General features: G+C 39.0%; 1 protein-coding gene across 2 annotated transcripts in view; it reads left to right on the top strand.

Annotated features, from left to right (window-relative positions):
- Positions 1-18,166, top strand: part of LOC126203434 (pre-mRNA-splicing factor ISY1 homolog) — an 82,264-nt gene that overhangs the window by 59,023 nt on the left and 5,075 nt on the right. For both annotated transcript variants that reach the window (XM_049937754.1, XM_049937753.1), the window contains one exon: positions 10,095-10,216. In XM_049937754.1, the coding sequence (XP_049793711.1) occupies positions 10,095-10,216 (122 nt within the window). The remainder of the gene's footprint in view (positions 1-10,094; positions 10,217-18,166) is intronic.

Genomic DNA, 18,166 nt, shown 5'->3' with positions numbered 1-18,166 from the left:
TACTTCACAAAAGAAAAAACATAGTATAATATCAGTGAGTCCCAGTTGGAATTGACCAACTCATACAGATACCTGGGTGTAACACTGTGTAGTGATATGAAATGTAAGGATCACATAGGGTCAGTTGTGGGTAACGCAGGTGGTAGAGTTTGGTTTATTGATAGAATAGTGACTAAGTGTGATCAGTCTACAAAGAAGACTGATTACAGATCATTCACGCGGCCCATTCTAGAATACTGCACAAGTGCGTGAGACCCGAACCACATAAGACTAACTGGGATGTTGATACAGAGAGAGGTAGCACGAATGGCCACAGGTTTGTTTGTCCTGTGGGAGACTGTTGAGACTGTTAGTGTGATGCTGAAGAAATGGAACTGGCAGACTCTTGAGGATATACAAAGTTTCAAGAACTATCTTTTAACTATGGCTCTAGAAGCATACTTTGACCTCCTACAGATCACTCACATGGGACCATGAGGACAAGATTAGAATAATTACAGCACTCACAGAGGTAGTCTACTTCCCACACTCCACATATGAATTCCTTGTATTTCATGATTGGATTGCAGGCCATCCATGTAGATGTAGACAGCCCATGAATTAATTTTAAGTCCCCTCTAAGAAATTTATTTATAAAAAGCAGTTTGAAAGCCCATTCATAATGGAAATACACAAATAAAAAAAAGTTTTACATCACCTGTGTATGCCAACATTTCTCCTTGAATTGTCTAAACATTTGTGAGTGTAGCCTTATCTCAAGTATACTCCTTTCATTGAATGTAGAGATGTCCTGTGATGCCAAGAAGAAGGATGTCGATTTGTGGTTGCACATGGACTATTGCATTATGTCAACAGTGATTGTCAACAAGAGAAGTTGAGAGACAAGCAGCAGTGAACAAGTGATGTAGTAAAGAAGTGGAATTATTTTCAAAACCAGATAGTGTTTATGACTTGCCCTGTACTGATATTCGTTAGGGCAGCAACGGTGGTACATGGCTGGTAACTGGCAACATGTAATCAACAGGAACTTCAATCAGTTTGCCACCTCAAAACACAATGGCTTAGTGTGGGACACCAAACAGTGAGGAACAGACACCACAAACACCTCTGTGTCTTTTCGATACCTGTTGAGAGACCTGGCAAAAAGGACAGAGGATGAAACCAGTGTTGGGTAGCTTTGCGATAGAAACTATTGTCAACAACTTTATTCTGTTGCCGATAATGTCATGTTCTTCGGGAGATGTATCACTTCACAGTGGCAATTAATGCATTTTGTGGCAAATTTATTTTCTAAGACTTTTGTGTTAATAGAAATTACAGTGAAATGAAACTCACATCTCTTTTAATGTATTGGTGAAGTGAAAAACATGATATTTCTTAAGGCTGATGCAGCTTTATGATGAATACGAAATTTAATTGACAACAACTTTTATTTCATGCCATTTTATTCAAATATTAAACTTAAAAACACAGAATGTCAGTGAATATTACCTATTTTGCTTTTCACTAAAGCATCAATGTCTTTTACCAGTTTCAAAGAACTGCTAATGCTTTTCTTAAAAAACTCTTTATTTATTTATCAACTTTGTCCCCTTCAAAGTAATCCCCCTCAGATACAGTACACTTTTGCTAAGTGCTTTTCCAATCTTGAGAGTTCTTCTGAAACTCACTTTTGGTTGTGGTGTTCAGGTCCTTCTGTGATTCTGTTTTTATCTTATCAGTGCTGCCAAAATGACATCCTTTCATGCATGGTTCGTTTCAACCTCGGAAATAGAAAGAAGTTTCAGAGGGCCATGTACAGCGATTATGGTGGCTGAAGTAATGTAACAGTTTTGTTTTATGCCAAAAAAAAAAAAAAACTATGAACAGGCATACAGATGTGAGCAGGAGCGTTATAATGATGCAATTTCCACAAGTGGTTTCGCCACAATTCTGCCCATTTCCTTCAGATTACTTTATACAAATGGTGCATAACTCTCAAGTAGTATTCCTTATTGATCGTGTGGCCATAAGACAGGAACTCATGATGCACTGTCCCATTTTAATTAAAGAAAACAGTGAGAAGAACCTTCACATGTGATCAGGCTTGTTGAATATTTTCGGTCTTGGCTCTTCAGGCAGTTTCGATTGGGATGATTGGGCCTCAGTTTCAATGTCATATCCATGTTCTGTCAAGTGTTATAATCTTCTGTAGATGTTCTCGATCGTTGTTGACTTTATTTAGCAATTCCTGAGCAATGTCTACATGATACCGTTTTTGGTCAAAATTCAACAGTTTGGGAAAAACTTCGCTGCTACATGTGTCATGCCCAAAACATCCGAAAAAATTGCTTGGCATGGGCCAAAGCATATGCCAATATCATCTGCAACCTCTCTGATGGTGGTTTGGCAATTTTTCAGAACCATTTTCTTTATTTCCTCCACATTGTCATCCGTAATTGATGTACTAAGGCATCCAGGGCAGTCATAGTCTTTAGTGTTTCTCAATCTACTGTGAAACCTTTATACCATTCGTAAACTCTTTTCTTACTCATAGTAGATTTGCCAAAAATCAGTCAACTTTTTGAATACAGAACAGCACTTTTTTACATTTTTCAAGGAAAATTTAACACAAATTCTTTGAACCATGTTTTTCGAAAGTCAGCATTTGCTGAGCACTTGAATATAGGTAAAATCTTTTCAACTATCAACAATAAACTAAATCAAAACAGCTGAGAATTCAAACATACATCATGAATGTATATACCAACAAGATACAATTTGAAATTAGGATTTATAAAGCCTGCAAAATTAAAAGATTCCCGTTACTCTTTGACCACACCTAGTATGTAGATCCTAACATTGACATAATCATACCTGCTAACTTGTCAAGTCATAGAAATTTATAAATTTATCGTACTTTATTTTATGCTATGACTGTTCAGTGTCACAGCTAAGGTTCTCCATCTGCTTCTGTCTTCTGCCATTTGTCTCCAGTTACCCCAGCTGCAGCAAGTATTGTCTGACACTATCCATGCAACTCTTCCTAGGTCTTCCCACTGGTTGCTGTCTGGTGGAGTCAAAGCCATTGCAGTTTTAGGCCATCTTCTTTCTTCCATTCTTATTATATGTCCAACCTGTTGAAGTCTTTTGCTTTTCATCACTCCAGTGATGATGTTAAGTTCCTTGTATAGTTCTTCTAATTCTGTATTGTAGTGCCTTCTCCATTCTGCTATAGTTGAGCCCCTATTTCCTGAGGACTGCTCTCTCAAATGTAAGCAGTCTAGTTTTTTGTGTGCTTCAGGCTTGATAACCATATAGTACTGTTAGCATTATTAATATGTTGTGTAGTCTTAGTTGTAGTTGTGATATGTTTCTACATTTTAATACCAGGTGTACCGGGTAATAGCATATTCCTCCGCCAGCAGTCTTGCCTTAATCTGTACTTCATTTGATGTTGCTTTAGTAAAAATCAATTCAAGATATTTGAATTATTTACCTTGTACAGTTCACTGTGGGATCTTAGGAGTTTGCAGCTTTCTTCCTATGGTTGTGTACTCGTCTACTTTTTTCATTTCTAACTTGTAGTGCAAATACTGCTAATTCAATGGTCTGAATGCTTTCTTTCAATTTTCTTTTGTGCATGCTGTTAGGACAATACCATCTGTGTAGACCAGAAAGGTGACATTTTTGTTGCCGATTTGAACACACTGGAAGTTATCTTTTTTGAACACCTGCATTACCTTTTGGAGTGACAGATTGAAAAGGGCAGTTGATAAGCAATCTCCGTGTCTTAATCCTTTATCCACTTGAAAACTTTTGTTATTTTATTGCCTACATTAACGTTAGATTTCGTGCCATTGAAGCATATATCTACAAGTTTGACTACTTTCTTTGATATACCAAATTCTGTCATGGGTTTAATTCCTTTTAAGACAAAAATCTGGTCGGTGGTTGCATGGTTTATTGTCCTGTTTGGAAACCACCTTGTGCTCTCCATTCTATGTCTGTTGATATGATTTGTTCTAGTAGACAGTTGCAAAAGACCTTGTAGCAGCTATTCAGTAGTTCTGTGCCCCTACAGTTATCACAAACTGATTTATCTCTCTTTTTATATACAGGGCAAAGCACAGTTACCTTTCATTCCTGTGGTGCTGCCTGTTTTGTGTAGATTAACTAAATTAGGTTGTGAGTTTTACAGCAGAAGGCTTCATCTCCAGCCTTGAGAAGTTCAGAAGGGATTCCAGCCCATCCTGGACTCTTGCCATTCTTGAGGTTTCTAATCCATTTTCTGAGTTCCTTGTTAGTGGGTGTGGAATATTCTCGATCCACTGTTACTGGGTCATTAAACTCAAGTAATTGTCTTGATTCTTCACAATTTAATCCCTAAGGTATTCCATACATCTTTTCGGAATCATTTGATCTTCCATTAGCACCCATCCACTGGTGTCTTTTAATGAATTTGTGTTGGTGATTTGATCCTCCTTTTAACCTCTTCACTTTTTTACTTCTTGGTATACATTTCCAAGGAAGTCTTGGTGAGCTTCTGCCATGATGCTTCATATATATCTTCTTTTTGCTTTCCGTAGTGTGGCCCATGTTTGGCATTGTATTTCTTCCAATTTTGATTTTCTTTCTTCCTGCATATTACTCTGCACCTATAGTAATTTAGTCCATTGTCTCTTGTTGGATAGCTTCCTCACATTGCTTGTCAAACCACACTCATTTTCCCTCAACTCATTTTGGAATTACTTCTTGTCTTGGAATGTTTCTTTAATTGCATCTGCAATTACCTTCAAGTTCTGATCTATCTTAGTATTTCTGTCCTCTTTATTCTCCAGTACTTCAAAATGGTTGATCAGCTCGATCTTGAAAGAGTCTCTTTTTGCTAATGCTTTCCTCAGTGTATCAAGTGACTTTTTGCATTCCTTTGCCCTTTCTGGTGCTCCACATTCCCATCATCACTCCCCTGACAAGAAAGTAGCCTGATACACCTCCAGCATCACTTGCCATCTTGACATTTTGTATCCACTTCTGTATTCTTATATCTACAAATACGTGGTCAGTTTGGTTCACTGTCGTCCCATCCAGAAATACCCAAGACCCTTTACTGGTATATATCATCTTCCTGTGTAAAATTCAATACTAGTTATGAACATGTCTTGTGCAGTCACAAAATTAGCCTACTTAATGCTGTTATCGTTGCTCTTGTCATGTAAGCTGTAATTTACAAAAGTCACCTCGAAGGTTACCTTTCTTCCCTATTTTTGCATTACAATCTCTCAAGATGATTTTGTAGTGTTCACTTGGTACATTGTGTCTTGTTCTGTGCACAATACTATCTTCATTATATATGAAGGTAGTATCTGCTCCCGAAAGAACAGATACCATTGATGACCGTGCAGCTTCTCTAGAATGAAATGATAATTAAATCGACACCCTAGCTGCAAACAGGCATTGATACACATCATTGGGGACATGTTGAAAATGTGCACCCCAACCGGGGCTCGAACCCGGGATCCAGGAGATCCCAGGTTCGAGTCCCTGTCGGGGCACACATTTTCAACATGTCCCCAATGATGTATATCAACACTTGTTTGCAGCTAGGGTGTGATTTAATTATCATTTCATACCATCATCACTCTCTTCGATGGGGGCATTCATCAAAACTTATACATGTGACTTCATGTTTCTTGGTGTCTGCTGGTACAAGTAAGATTCTGGGGTTGACTGATTTAAAATCTACAAGACTGATACACAGTGATTTCTTTACCATTAAACCAATATCTATTCAATGGTTTGCTTCTGAGGCTCCATGGAACCGACATAGTGTTTTCCATTTCTATAGACACAGTTCCTGTGCAGCTTCTTTCTTGAGAGCCATCAAATCTGTTCCACACTTATCCACTTCCCATACAATACATTTTGTTGCTCCAGGCTGTTACAGGCTTCTGATGTTCCAGGCTCCTGGTTATACTTCATTTCGTAGTCCAGGTTTTCATTTAAGTCAATTTATAGGGCTCAGTTGTATCCTAGGCCCTTGTGTGACATTCGTACCAGTAATTGTTTTTCCGCAATGTGTTGGTAGATTGTCGCCATGCTCCAACTTGGAGTACTGGAATTTATATTCAAGAAATTTCTTACAAAACTTTAAGAGAGACTTCCACTGTAGCTCAGATTCCACATTGTCAGCATCAACTGAAAAGGGAAGTGAAAAGACCTTAAACTTTTCAGTCCTGAAAATTAATCTCAAATTTTTGGAGAAGAACAATGAGTTTATTTTGATACCATACAAAATTCTTCTGTGTTCCGTAATTAAAGATGACACCTTGGAGAAATGAACAGTGTTTCCTTTTCCTCTCTGTCTGTTCAACAGAGTTTCATCTTTAATCCCTGAATGCAGTTATGTATCTCTGAAATTGGCATGTTTTTATACTGCAATGCTAAATTCAAAACAGTCATATGGTATGTAACGTCCCAGAGGAAGGCCAACTGTGATACCCACTGTTGATTTTTCAATTCTGCAACAGCCTCACCACTAATGTATGTAACTATACCTATTTCACCCAAAGGTTAAAAAAATCTCTCATATCTTAACTTCAACTCAGCCAGTATATTTCACAGTGCTATGGAACATCACCATAACTGCATCCCATGTCTTCCCAAAAAGGCTTTGAATTGACGATGTTTGGGAATATGACTGCAAATGAAAATTGTTGTACCAGTCACTACGCTCATCACACCATATGTTCACACTCTTAGCACACAATTGCAACAATCTCATGTGCAATAGGTAATGATTTATGGCATCTCTCATGAAAGTGCAACTTTTCAAGTCTCTTAGGAGCTATATGCTCCGCTGTAAATACCTAAATATATATTTATAAACTCTCATTCAGTGTTACTGCACAATGCTTTTGCAATCTGAAAAGCAGTATGGTAATTTGCTATTCAGTATGATAATTTGCTAGAATGGCAGACGCATTTGTTAAGTGTTTGCTTCAAAACATAATGTATTTTCATTAAGAAAATTATTTAAACATTTATTTCTCTGATCCCACATGATCTTCAGTCACATCACTTAACAGTGCTCTCTCTCTCTCTCTCTCTCTCTCTCTCTCTGCCCCCTTCTGCAAGGAAGGTATTGTAGTGTTGTTACAACTCGAATTTTTTTCATTTTGTTCAGAACTTTTAAGCACACTAAGCACCTCAAGACACCATCACATGCCATAAACATATAGGTATCCTGCACTAATCTGTTGTAAATTGATATAGGTGTTCCTGACCTAATGCAGCCATTATAATAGTTTTCAAGTGTTAAAAAGACCTGTTCCCCACTTCAAACACTGCACGATAAGTATATACACTCATGTCTAAGGCGATGCCTAATCTAACAATGGTCATTCCTCTGAAGACAGAGGACTTGCTCCATAGCTTACTCCTGAATGGTTCTGGGTTAGGTACAGCATGTTATCCTTGATGTAGAATTATTGACAGATGTAGAAGTATCTTCAGACATGTTCCAAAGAAGTGTATTGGAACCCTTATTCTTCATGTTATAAGTTAATGATTACTGTTCATGTTGTATGTTAACCATCTGGTAGACAATGTTAATAGCAACCCCCTACCTTTTTTTAGATGAATCAGTTATCTATAATGAAATTCTGTCTGGAAAAAGATGCATGAATATTGAGACAGACATCAAGAAAGAAAGAGGATTGACAGTGTAAAACAGTAAAAACAAAGTCATGTGTTGAAACAATTTATAGAGATATGAAATAGAATGATCAAGTAATCTCAGTCGTAATTAAACAAGGTGCTCTTAGTAGGATACTGCAACACATGGTTGTAGATTGGAAGTTTGTACCTAGTAGTCTGTTTAAAAATTAATTTGTACAGGCAATTCGATTCCATCTAGCTTCTTAGTTGATGACATGCTTAAACAGACACTACAATCTTAATTCTGATCATGACAATAAATGAATGCTACAGCTTTTCTTGGCAGCACCAAGGGAAGAGACACACAGCAGTTAAGACATTGGACTCTCTTTCCAGAGGAGTGAGGTTCTAATCACCACCCAGCCATCTGCTTTAGTTTTTCTATGGTTTTCCTAAATTATTTCAAATGAATACATGGGTGTTTCATTTGAAAACATCATGGTGAATTTTTGTGTCCCATCTTTTTCTACTCAAACTACTTGTGCTCTATGTTGCCTCCTTTTTTGGGAGGGGGTGAGGAGGCACATGTCAAGGGCTTGCATGCAGCAATGATACGGCGTACTTGGTAGGGTAACCTAGCAGTACGTATATAACTTCTAATTTATGTTCACGTACCCGTAGTGTGAAAAACTTAAATCTGAATGTATGTACAGTCTCACTGCGTAGCTTATCTATTATATGAAGAGAAAATTATCACAAATGAAAATTCAGTTACATATATGTAACAAAAAAAGTACTTACAAAGCAGCACTAGGACACACACACACACACACACAGAGCTTTCGGAATTAGAAGTTGTTGTTGTTGTTGTTGTGGTCTTCAGTCCTGAGACTGGTTTGATGCAGCTCTCCATGCTACTCTATCCTGTACAAGCTTCTTCATCTCCCAGTACCTACTGCAGCCTACATCCTTCTGAATCTGCTTAGTGTATTCATCTCTTGGTCTCCCTCTACGATTTTTACCCTCCATGCTGCCCTCCAATACTAAATTGGTGATCCCTACATGCCTCAGAACATGTCCTACCAACCGATCCCTTCTTCTAGTCAAGTTGTGCCACAAGCTCCTCTTCTCCCCAATTCTATTCAATACCTCCTCATTAGTTATGTGATCTACCCATCTAATCTTCAGCATTCTTCTGTAGCACCACATTTCGAAAGCTGCTATTCTCTTTTTGTCTAAACTATTTATCGTCCATGTTTCACTTCCATACATGGCTACACTCCATACAAATACTTTCAGAAACGACTTCCTGATACTTAAATCTATACTCGATGTTAACAAATTTCTCTTCTTCAGAAGCGCTTTCCTTGCCATTGCCAGTCTACATTTTATATCCTCTCTACTTCGACCATCATCAGTTATTTTGCTCCCCAAATAGCAAAACTCCTTTACTACTTTTAAGTGTCTCATTTCCTAATCTAATTCCCTCAGCATCACCCAACTTAATTCGACTACATTCCATTATCCTTGTTTTGCTTTTGTTGATGTTCATTTTATATCCTACTTTCAGGACACTGTCCATTCCGCTCAACTGCTCTTCCAAGTCCTTTGCTGTCTCTGACAGAATTACAATGTCATCGGCGAACCTCATAGTTTTTATTTCTTCTCCATGGATTTTAATACCTGCTCCGAACTTTTCTTTTGTTTCCTTTATTGCTTGCTCAATATACAGATTGAATAACATCGGGGAGAGGCTACAACCCTGTCTCACTCCCTTCCCAACCACTGCTTGTCTTTCATATCCCTCGACTCTAATAACTGCTATCTGGTTTCTGTACAAATTGTAAATAGCCTTTCGCTCCCTGTATTTTACCCCTGCCACCTTCAGAATTTGAAAGAGAGTATTCCATTCAACATTGTAAAAAGCTTTCTCTAAGTCTACAAATGCTAGAAACGTAGGATTACCTTTCCTTAATCTTTCTTCTAAGATAAGTCATAGGGTCAGTATTGCCTCACGTGTTCCAACATTTCTACGGAATCCAAACTGATCTTCCCCGAAGTCGGCTTCTATCAGTTTTTCCATTCGTCTGTAATGAATTCGTGTCAGTATTTTGCAGCTGTGACTTATTAAACTGATAGTTCGGTAATTTTCACATCTGTCAACACCTGCTTTCTTTGGGATTGGAATCATTATATTCTTCTTGAAGTCTGAGGGTATTTCGCCTGTCTCATAAATCTTGCTCACCAGATGGTAGAGTTTTAGAGGTTACATTAGTCTTATTTCCTCCCATATTTTCCTTTGTCTTACCAGTTGAAGTAGTCTCTGTCATTGTGTTTCTGTAAACTAATAGTCTATTTATGCACAAACCTACTGCTGTTTCTTCACAATGATTACTTCTGCACACATTTAATTACTTATTATATTTACTGTCACTGTGCAACTTTTTATTTTACAGCTATTCTGAGGGTAGTAGCAGAATGGAAATTTAGAAAAGAACACTCTCTTGAGGACCAAGGAGATGATGCAAAAGGACAAGAGGAAGAAGAGGACATATATGCTGTTCATCCAGATGTGGAGGTAAGAATTTACAGTTTCTTGATAGTTCAGTTCTTCTTTAAATAGCAATACAAATAAAGATTATAACTGATTATACAAAGAAGGATCGTGCAGTTGGTACGTAAACAAGATGTTGATTATTGTAGCTCAGCTATCTTATCTCTTTTTCCTTGTTAAAAATGAACAAATTCTGTCATGATGATGTGGCTGACTGGGAATGTTCAACTGGAGTGATAGGAACTTGTAAGCAGAAATAACTGTTGCAAGTGCAGTATTAAATTTGTACAGAAGAAAAGTGACTAGGTATAGGAAAATTACTGAGGGGTTTAAAGGCTCCTTGCGGGAAAATGAGATGTACAAGCCCAGACAGCATTATAAATGAGGGGCACAGGAAGAAGTCTAAAGCAAGTGTCGACTGGCAGTGGGAGGGAGGGAGCAAGGTGGGACATGGGTTTCACAAGTAGAGCACTGGAAGAGGCTGGAGTCAAACGGGATACAAGAACTAACTGAAATTAAGGTCCAAGAGCATTTTGAAACTAAATGATTTGCTGGAGGGCCTGGATTCGATTCCCGGCTGGGTTGAGCATTTTCTCGACTCAGGGACAGAGTGTTTGTGTCATCTTCATCATCATTTCACCCTCATCGGTGTACAAGTCGCCGAAGTGGTGTCACCTCAAAAGACTTGCACCAGGCGATCAGGTCTACCCATCAGGAGGCCCTCGCCTCACGACGTTTCGTTTACATGAAATGATTTGTGCAAGAGACAGTTTACATGTGTGTAATGCAAGAATAAAGGAGCTACCAGTGCAAACACACAGCCTTCCAGGGCCACTGAATGTAAAGCAGATGTTGGGCAAGGTATTGGGAGCAGCTATGGCATAATGATGAACAAGTGTATTCATAACTACAATTAAGTCAGTGTGGAAGAAAGTGGGATGCTGAAGTACTGAGGAGTGATGTGCTCAGAATTCTTTAAGAATGTGGATACTGCAACAAGGAATACCACAGTAGGCAGCTCAGTTGAAGAGGAGTGGACATCTCTAAAAAGAGCAATCACAAATGTTGGACAGACACACAAGTACAAGGAAGGTAACTGTGAAGAAACCTTGGCTAACAGAAGAAGTGTGTGGGGGGGGGGGGGGCGTGCGCGCGTCTGCCCGTCTGTCCGTCTGTCTATTTTTGACAAAGGCTTACTGGCCGAAAGCTTATTTGCGACCTTCTATTACTTGTGCTTATCTGCGACTCAGCATCTCCACTATATGGTGAGTAGCAACTTCCCTTTTCATCATATTGTTACATTCCGTCCTGGATTTTCCATAGTTTGAGAAGAAAGATATCAGTTGATTGACAAAAGAAGGAGGTATAAAAATGTTCATGGAATACAGCAGTATAAATCACTTTGTAATGAAATTAATAGAGAGAGAGAAAGAGAGAGAGGAGAAATACCTACAGAAAAAGTGTGAAGAAATTGAAAAAGAAATTATCATTAAAAGAACTGACTTAGCACATAGAAAAGTAAAAACAACCCTCGGTAAAATTAAAGGCAAAGGCAGCAACATTAAGAGTGCTCTGGGAGCTCCAGTCTTAAATGCAGAATAGAGAACGGATAGGTAGCAAGAGTACATATTGAAGGCCTCTGTGAGGGGAAGGAAGTGTCTGGTGACGTGATAGAAAAAGAAACGAGTTAATATAAAAAAGATAGGGGATCCAGACTAGTGTCAGAATTTAAAAGAGCTTTGGAAGATTTGAGATGAAATAACGCAGAAGGGATCAATAATATTCCACAGAAATTTCTGAAATCATTGGGGAAAGTGGCAACCAAACGACTTAAGTTAGTGAGTAGAATCTATGAGTTCAGCGACATGTCATCTGAGCTTTGGAAAAATATTATCCACGCGGTTGTGAATGTGGCAAGAACAGATAAGTGTGATAACTATTGCAGTATTAGTTTAACACATTTTATACACCTAAGTTGCTTGATGACACAAGCAAGATAAGAAAAATCAGGACATGTTCATAGGACTTGTTGATATGGGAAAAATGTTTGACAGTGTAGAATGGTGCAAGACATTTAAAATTCGGAGAAAAATAGGAATAAGCTATAGGGAGATGGTCAGTATATAATATGTACAACAGCCAAGATGGAACAATAAAATTGGAACACCAAAAAGAAGGGCTCAGATTAAAAAGGGTTTAAGACAGGAATGAAGTTTTTCACCCCTCTTGTTCAATCTATACATCAACCAGGCAATGACAGAACTAAAAGATAAGTTCAAGATTGAAATTAAAATTTGGCATGAAAGGATTTGAATGATGTGATTCACTGACAACATTACTATCCACAGTGAAGATGTATTGACTGGAATGAACAGTCCAGTGCGTATAGGATATGGATTGAGAGTAAACCAAGAAAATACAAAAATAATGAGAACCAGCAGAAATTGGTGACCACAAAATGTATGAGGTTAAGTAGATCTGTTACCTTGGAAGCAAAGTAAACCATGATGGATAATGGAAGGAGAACATTCCTGGGCAAAAGGATTCTATTAATATCAAACATAGACCTTAATGTGAATAAGAAATTTTTGAGAATGCACATTTGGAGCACAGCATTGTATGGTAATGAATCATGGACTTTGGAAAAATAGGAACAGAAGAGAGTCGAAGCATTTGAGATGTGATGCTACAGAAGATTGTTAAAAATTATGTGGACTGATAAGGTAAGAATGAGGAAGTTTCCTGCAGAATTGGTGACTGTAGGAACATGTTGAAAACACTGACAAGAAGAAACAACAGGATGATAGAACATGTTAAGACATCAGAGGATAACTTCCATGGTACTGCAGGGAGCTGTAATAGCTGGTTTAAAAAGAGGGAGGGGGGGAATTCCCCAGTATGTAATTTTGGGCCGATATTTTCAGTTAATTCTCATTCAACCTGTGTGTATTTCCCCTGCACCTTCTATAGTTACCATGCAGAAGTAACAGTTCCTTACACCCTCCTTCTGTGCCTTTGTTTGCCTTTCTCAGTGGAATTTTCTTTCTTATTTGGGACATGTTTAAAATATCCCCTCTATTGATACAGTTGCATAGCATAATAATTGTGAGGACACAGAAGTAGTAGGGTGAGTGTGTTGTGGTATACAGAGCAAATATGCTTGACCTACAAATATTCTTGGTTAATTGTCAAGAACAGCATGGGTTATATAATGAAAAGCAGACCATAGTGGCTATTAATAGCCCCACATTTGTAGTTGATAATATAAATTCAATCAAAAATTGTTTTCTTTTTGAAACTTTTTGTTGGTCGCCATCAGTTTTCTAGAGATAGTAGGAACATCATCCAATACACTGAATTACTGTGATTGTGTGTCAAATTGAGACTCAAACTCACATCTCTATCTTGCGCAGTCTATGCCATTGTCAAACAAGCCATTTTAGTGTTTCTTGCCCCGACCCAGGGCTTCACCTCCCTGATTCTTGAAGGTTCCAAATTATTGTTTTTGTCATAAGCTACTTGCACCATGTTTCTCTTTCATGTTTAGGAATTATGACTGAAAATTTGTAATACTCTGTGCCTACCTCTAATTAATTGGATGCTTATGTTTAATAATTACAATCCTCACAGTTCTGTGATCCATTTTCCCTCTTGAACATTTACAACATTAAGTAATTTTGTCAGGATTAGACAGTGTCAGGAAACACACAAACTTAGTAGGCAACACTTCCACCAGCCATGCCAACTAAGTATGTCCTCAAAGCTATAACCAAGCCATCCACCACCATATCCATTCCCCAGTGGACCAAATACAGCAAGGAATGTGAAAACATTTGAGAAGAGTAGGAGAAAGTGAGAAATAGAATATGTTTTAAGCCACACCACGAGACATGCCATGACGACTTATTAGACAAACATTGCTTATAAAGGCAAAAATACATCTCCTTGTGTTCTCATCCAGCACTCATTTTAATGCAGCAGCAGGTGAAAACAGTAAAACCATCATATTGGATCTATATTGTAATTTGATGAAAACAACTGTCGAGATCGCAATAATGTTGTACATTTGACATTAATGGAGAAATGCTACATCATTTACCTCTATGGCTAGTAGTGACAGCTCCTCGGTTCTCCACATGATACCATGATCATACACTGTTCACTAATGGCTGTGGAGCCAAGGGTTAAATAGTGTGCAATTCCCATGCCGACTATGAAGTGTGTCAGCAGCAGCCAATGGCAAATGCTTCACAAGAACTGAAATGTAGCTGCTGTATGAAATTTGCAAAGTAACTTCTTGTTGACCAAATATGAGTACATAAGAAGTTAAAACATTGTAAACTATCAGGCAAGTGGTCATTTATGTTAAAATAAAATACAGTAACTTATGGAACAAGAGAAGAAGCAGTGTCATCTAGGGGCAAACACATTGTTATTATTAATGTTTTGTTGTTAAACAACTAAACTAGAGAGTAGTAATTATATGCACATACAGGTATTACATAAAGATATAATAGCAGGTAAAATTACATTAAAGATAAAACCATTAAAATATACACACATCATCATATATTTATTAGGCAGCGTCCTCTGTTAAGAATTGAAAATGACACCGTTGTCTAGGCAACATAAAGCCAAGATGACTGCCATGAAAAAAAAAATTGAAGTTTGAACTGAAATGGACGCCGTTATCATAGTAACATAGCGGCCAAAGTGGCAGCTAAGAAATCAAAGAAGTACACATGAGAATGCTGACTACGATCAAGGTATCGATAGAGGTTGATATCTTTGAAGAGGTTTGTGCAGACGACTCAATAATTGAAGCGTGCGCACGAATAATGCTGTATGGCACATTTTGCAGTTGTTGGGAAATTGACAAAAACTGTTAGTTCCAGAAAATTAATACGATATAATAACGTAATAGCAGATATGTATTGTTTGTGCATACAGACTGTGGAAAATACAAATTTCTGGTTTTTAAAATTGCGCTAAGCACAGATTTTTCGAAAATAAGTAAGTTTTAAAATGGAATAACGCTGTATGGCAATGCATATACAGCATTATTCCAGATCAGCCAGTGCTCTGCTGTAATTATAAGGTATCTAGAATCCCAAAATAGTAAGTAAGAGATTTAAATCAAGATACTAAATAATATTTATTGTAAACTGAATTGCTTGATCTTAAAAAAAAATACAACATTAGTTTATCAAGTTTAGGCTCAAATATAGTACATTATAGTCAGTTGTCACACAGCAGGTTTTCATAAAACTGCCTGTATTTTGATTCCATATATTTCGTCATGTCCAATAGATCCCTTTTCTTCTCCTTATGAACTTTCAGTGTCCTGTTATAGAGCAACCGGAATTCAGAAGCTAATGGACAATTTTTTACTTGATGTTCACAACCACCCCAGGTGTTACATGCTTCACCCACTGTCCCTGCTGTCGAGACATCTTCACGGGTACCAGGCGCGGTTGGGCCACCCTCTCCCCAAGGGGAGTGGCGGGTTCAGTGGCGTTCGCAGCGCACGAGGCGGAGGGTCAATGTGGAAGCTGGCCATTTGGCATCGCCCGCTCTGCCTATGAGTGGACATGTGTCCGGTCCTTCAGCAAGGCACTGGACTCGCATTCGGGAGGACGACGGTTCAATCCCGTCTCCAGCCATCCTGATTTAGGTTTTCCGTGATTTCCCTACATCGTTTCAGGCAAATGCCGGGATGGTTCCTTTGAAAGGTCACGGCCGATTTCCTTCCCAATCCTTCCCTAACCCGAGCTTGCGCTCCGTCTCTAATGACCTCGTTGTCGACGGGACGTTAAACACTAACCACCACCACCATCCTTCAGCAAGGTCCGAGCAGGCACACGGGGAGAGGGGTTTATTAGTTATTGGAAGCTCCAACATTAGGCTGGTGATGGAGCCCCTTAGGGAAATAGCGGAAAGGTCGGGGAAGTAGGCCAGTGTTCACTCTGTCTGCTTGCTGGGGGGTCTCATCCGAGATGTGGAGGAGGCCTTGTCGGCGGCGATAGAGAGCACTGGGTGCACCTGACTGCAAATTGTTGCTCATGTCGGCACCAATGACTCCTGCCGTCTGGGTTCAGAGGTCATCCTCATTTCATACAGGCGGTTGGCGGAATTGGTGAAGGCAGAAAGCCTCGTTCGCGGGGTGGAATCTGAGCTAACTATTTGTAGTATCGTTCCCAGAACCGATCGTGGTCCTCTGGTTTGGAGCCAAGTAGAAGGCTTAAACCAGAGGCTCAGATGATTCTGCGGAAATCTGGGGTGCAAATTTCTCGACCTCCGCTATCGGGTGGAGAAATGTAGGGTCCCCCTGAATAGGTCAGGCGTGCACTACATGGAGGAAGCGGCTACAAGGGTAGCGGAGTACATGTGGAGTGCACATGTGGGTTTTTTTAGGTTAGAGAATTCCCTCCCTAGGCCCGACAAGACGCCTCCTGAGACGCGGCAAGGTAGGAGTAGGCAAAATGCAACAGGGAATAACAATATTAATGTGCTAATACTAAACTGCAGGAGCGTCTATAGAAAGGTCCCAGAACTTCTCTCATTAATAAATGGTCACAATGCCCATATAGTACTAGGGACAGAAAGTTGGCTGAAACCAGACGTAAACAGTAATGAAATCTGAGACTCAGATTGGAATGTATACCAAAGGGACAGGCTGGACAGTGAAGGGGGAGACATGTTTATAGCAATAAAAAGTTCAATAGTATCGAAGGAAATTGACGGAGATTTGAAATGTGAAATAATTTGGGCGAAGGTCACGGTTAAAGCAGGCTCAGACATGGTAATTGGATGTCTCTATAGGCCCCCTGGCTCAGCAGCTGTTGTGGCTGAGCACCTGAAGGATAATTTGGAAAATATTTCGAGTAGATTTCCCCACCATGTTATAGTTCTGGGTGGAGATTTTAATTTGCTGGATATAGACTGGGAGACTCAAACGTTCATAACTGGTGGCAGGGACAAAGAATCCAGTGAAATTTTTTTAAGTGCTTTATCTGAAAACTACCTTGAGCAGTTAAACAGAGAACTGATTTGTGGCGATAACATATTAGACCTTCTGGTAACAAACAGACCCAAACTATTTGAAACAGTTAACGCAGAACAGGGAATCAGCGATCATAAAGCGGTTACTGCATCGATGATTTCAGCCGTAAATAGAAATATTAAAAAAGGTAGGAAGATTTTTCTGTTTAGCAAAAGTGACAAAAAGCAGATTACAGAGTACCTGACGGCTCAACACAAAAGTTTTGTCTCAAGTACCGATAGTGTTGAGGATCAGTGGACAAAGTTCAAAACCATCGTACAATATGCGTTAGATGAGTATGTGCCAAGCAAGATCGTAAGAGATGGAAAAGAGCCACCATGGTGCAGTAACCGAGTTAGAAAACTGCTGCGGAAGCAAAGGGAACTTCACAGCAAACATAAACATAGCCAAAACCTTGCAGACAAACAAAAACTACACGAAGCAAAATGTAGTGTGAGGAGGGCTATGCGAGAGGCGTTCAATGAATTCGAAAGTAAAGTTCTATGTACTGACTTGGCAGAAAATCCTAAGAAATTCTGGTCTTATGTCAAAGCGGTAGGTGGATCAAAACAAAATGTCCAGATGCTCTGTGACCAAAATGGTACTGAAATAGAGGATGACAGACTAAAGGCCGAAATACTAAATGTCTTTTTCGAAAGCTATTTCACAGAGGAAGACTGCATTGTAGTTCCTTCTCTAGATTGTCGCACTGATGACAAAATAGTAGATATCGAAATAGATGACAGAGGTATAGAGAAACAATTAAAATCGCTCAAAAGAGGAAAGGCTGCTGGACCTGATGGGATACCAGTTCGGTTTTACACAGAGTACGCGAAGGAAATTGCCCCCCTTCTTGCAGCGGTGTACCGTAGGTCTCTGGAAGAGCGTAGCGATCCAAAGGATTGGAAAAGGGCACAGGTCTTCCCCGTTTT

The sequence above is a fragment of the Schistocerca nitens genome, chromosome 9 (genome assembly GCF_023898315.1).
Source record: "Schistocerca nitens isolate TAMUIC-IGC-003100 chromosome 9, iqSchNite1.1, whole genome shotgun sequence".
Classification (NCBI taxonomy): domain Eukaryota; kingdom Metazoa; phylum Arthropoda; class Insecta; order Orthoptera; family Acrididae; genus Schistocerca; species Schistocerca nitens.
The sequence above is the reverse complement of the archived record's forward strand: the minus strand, read 5'-3'. Positions and strand labels throughout refer to the sequence as shown.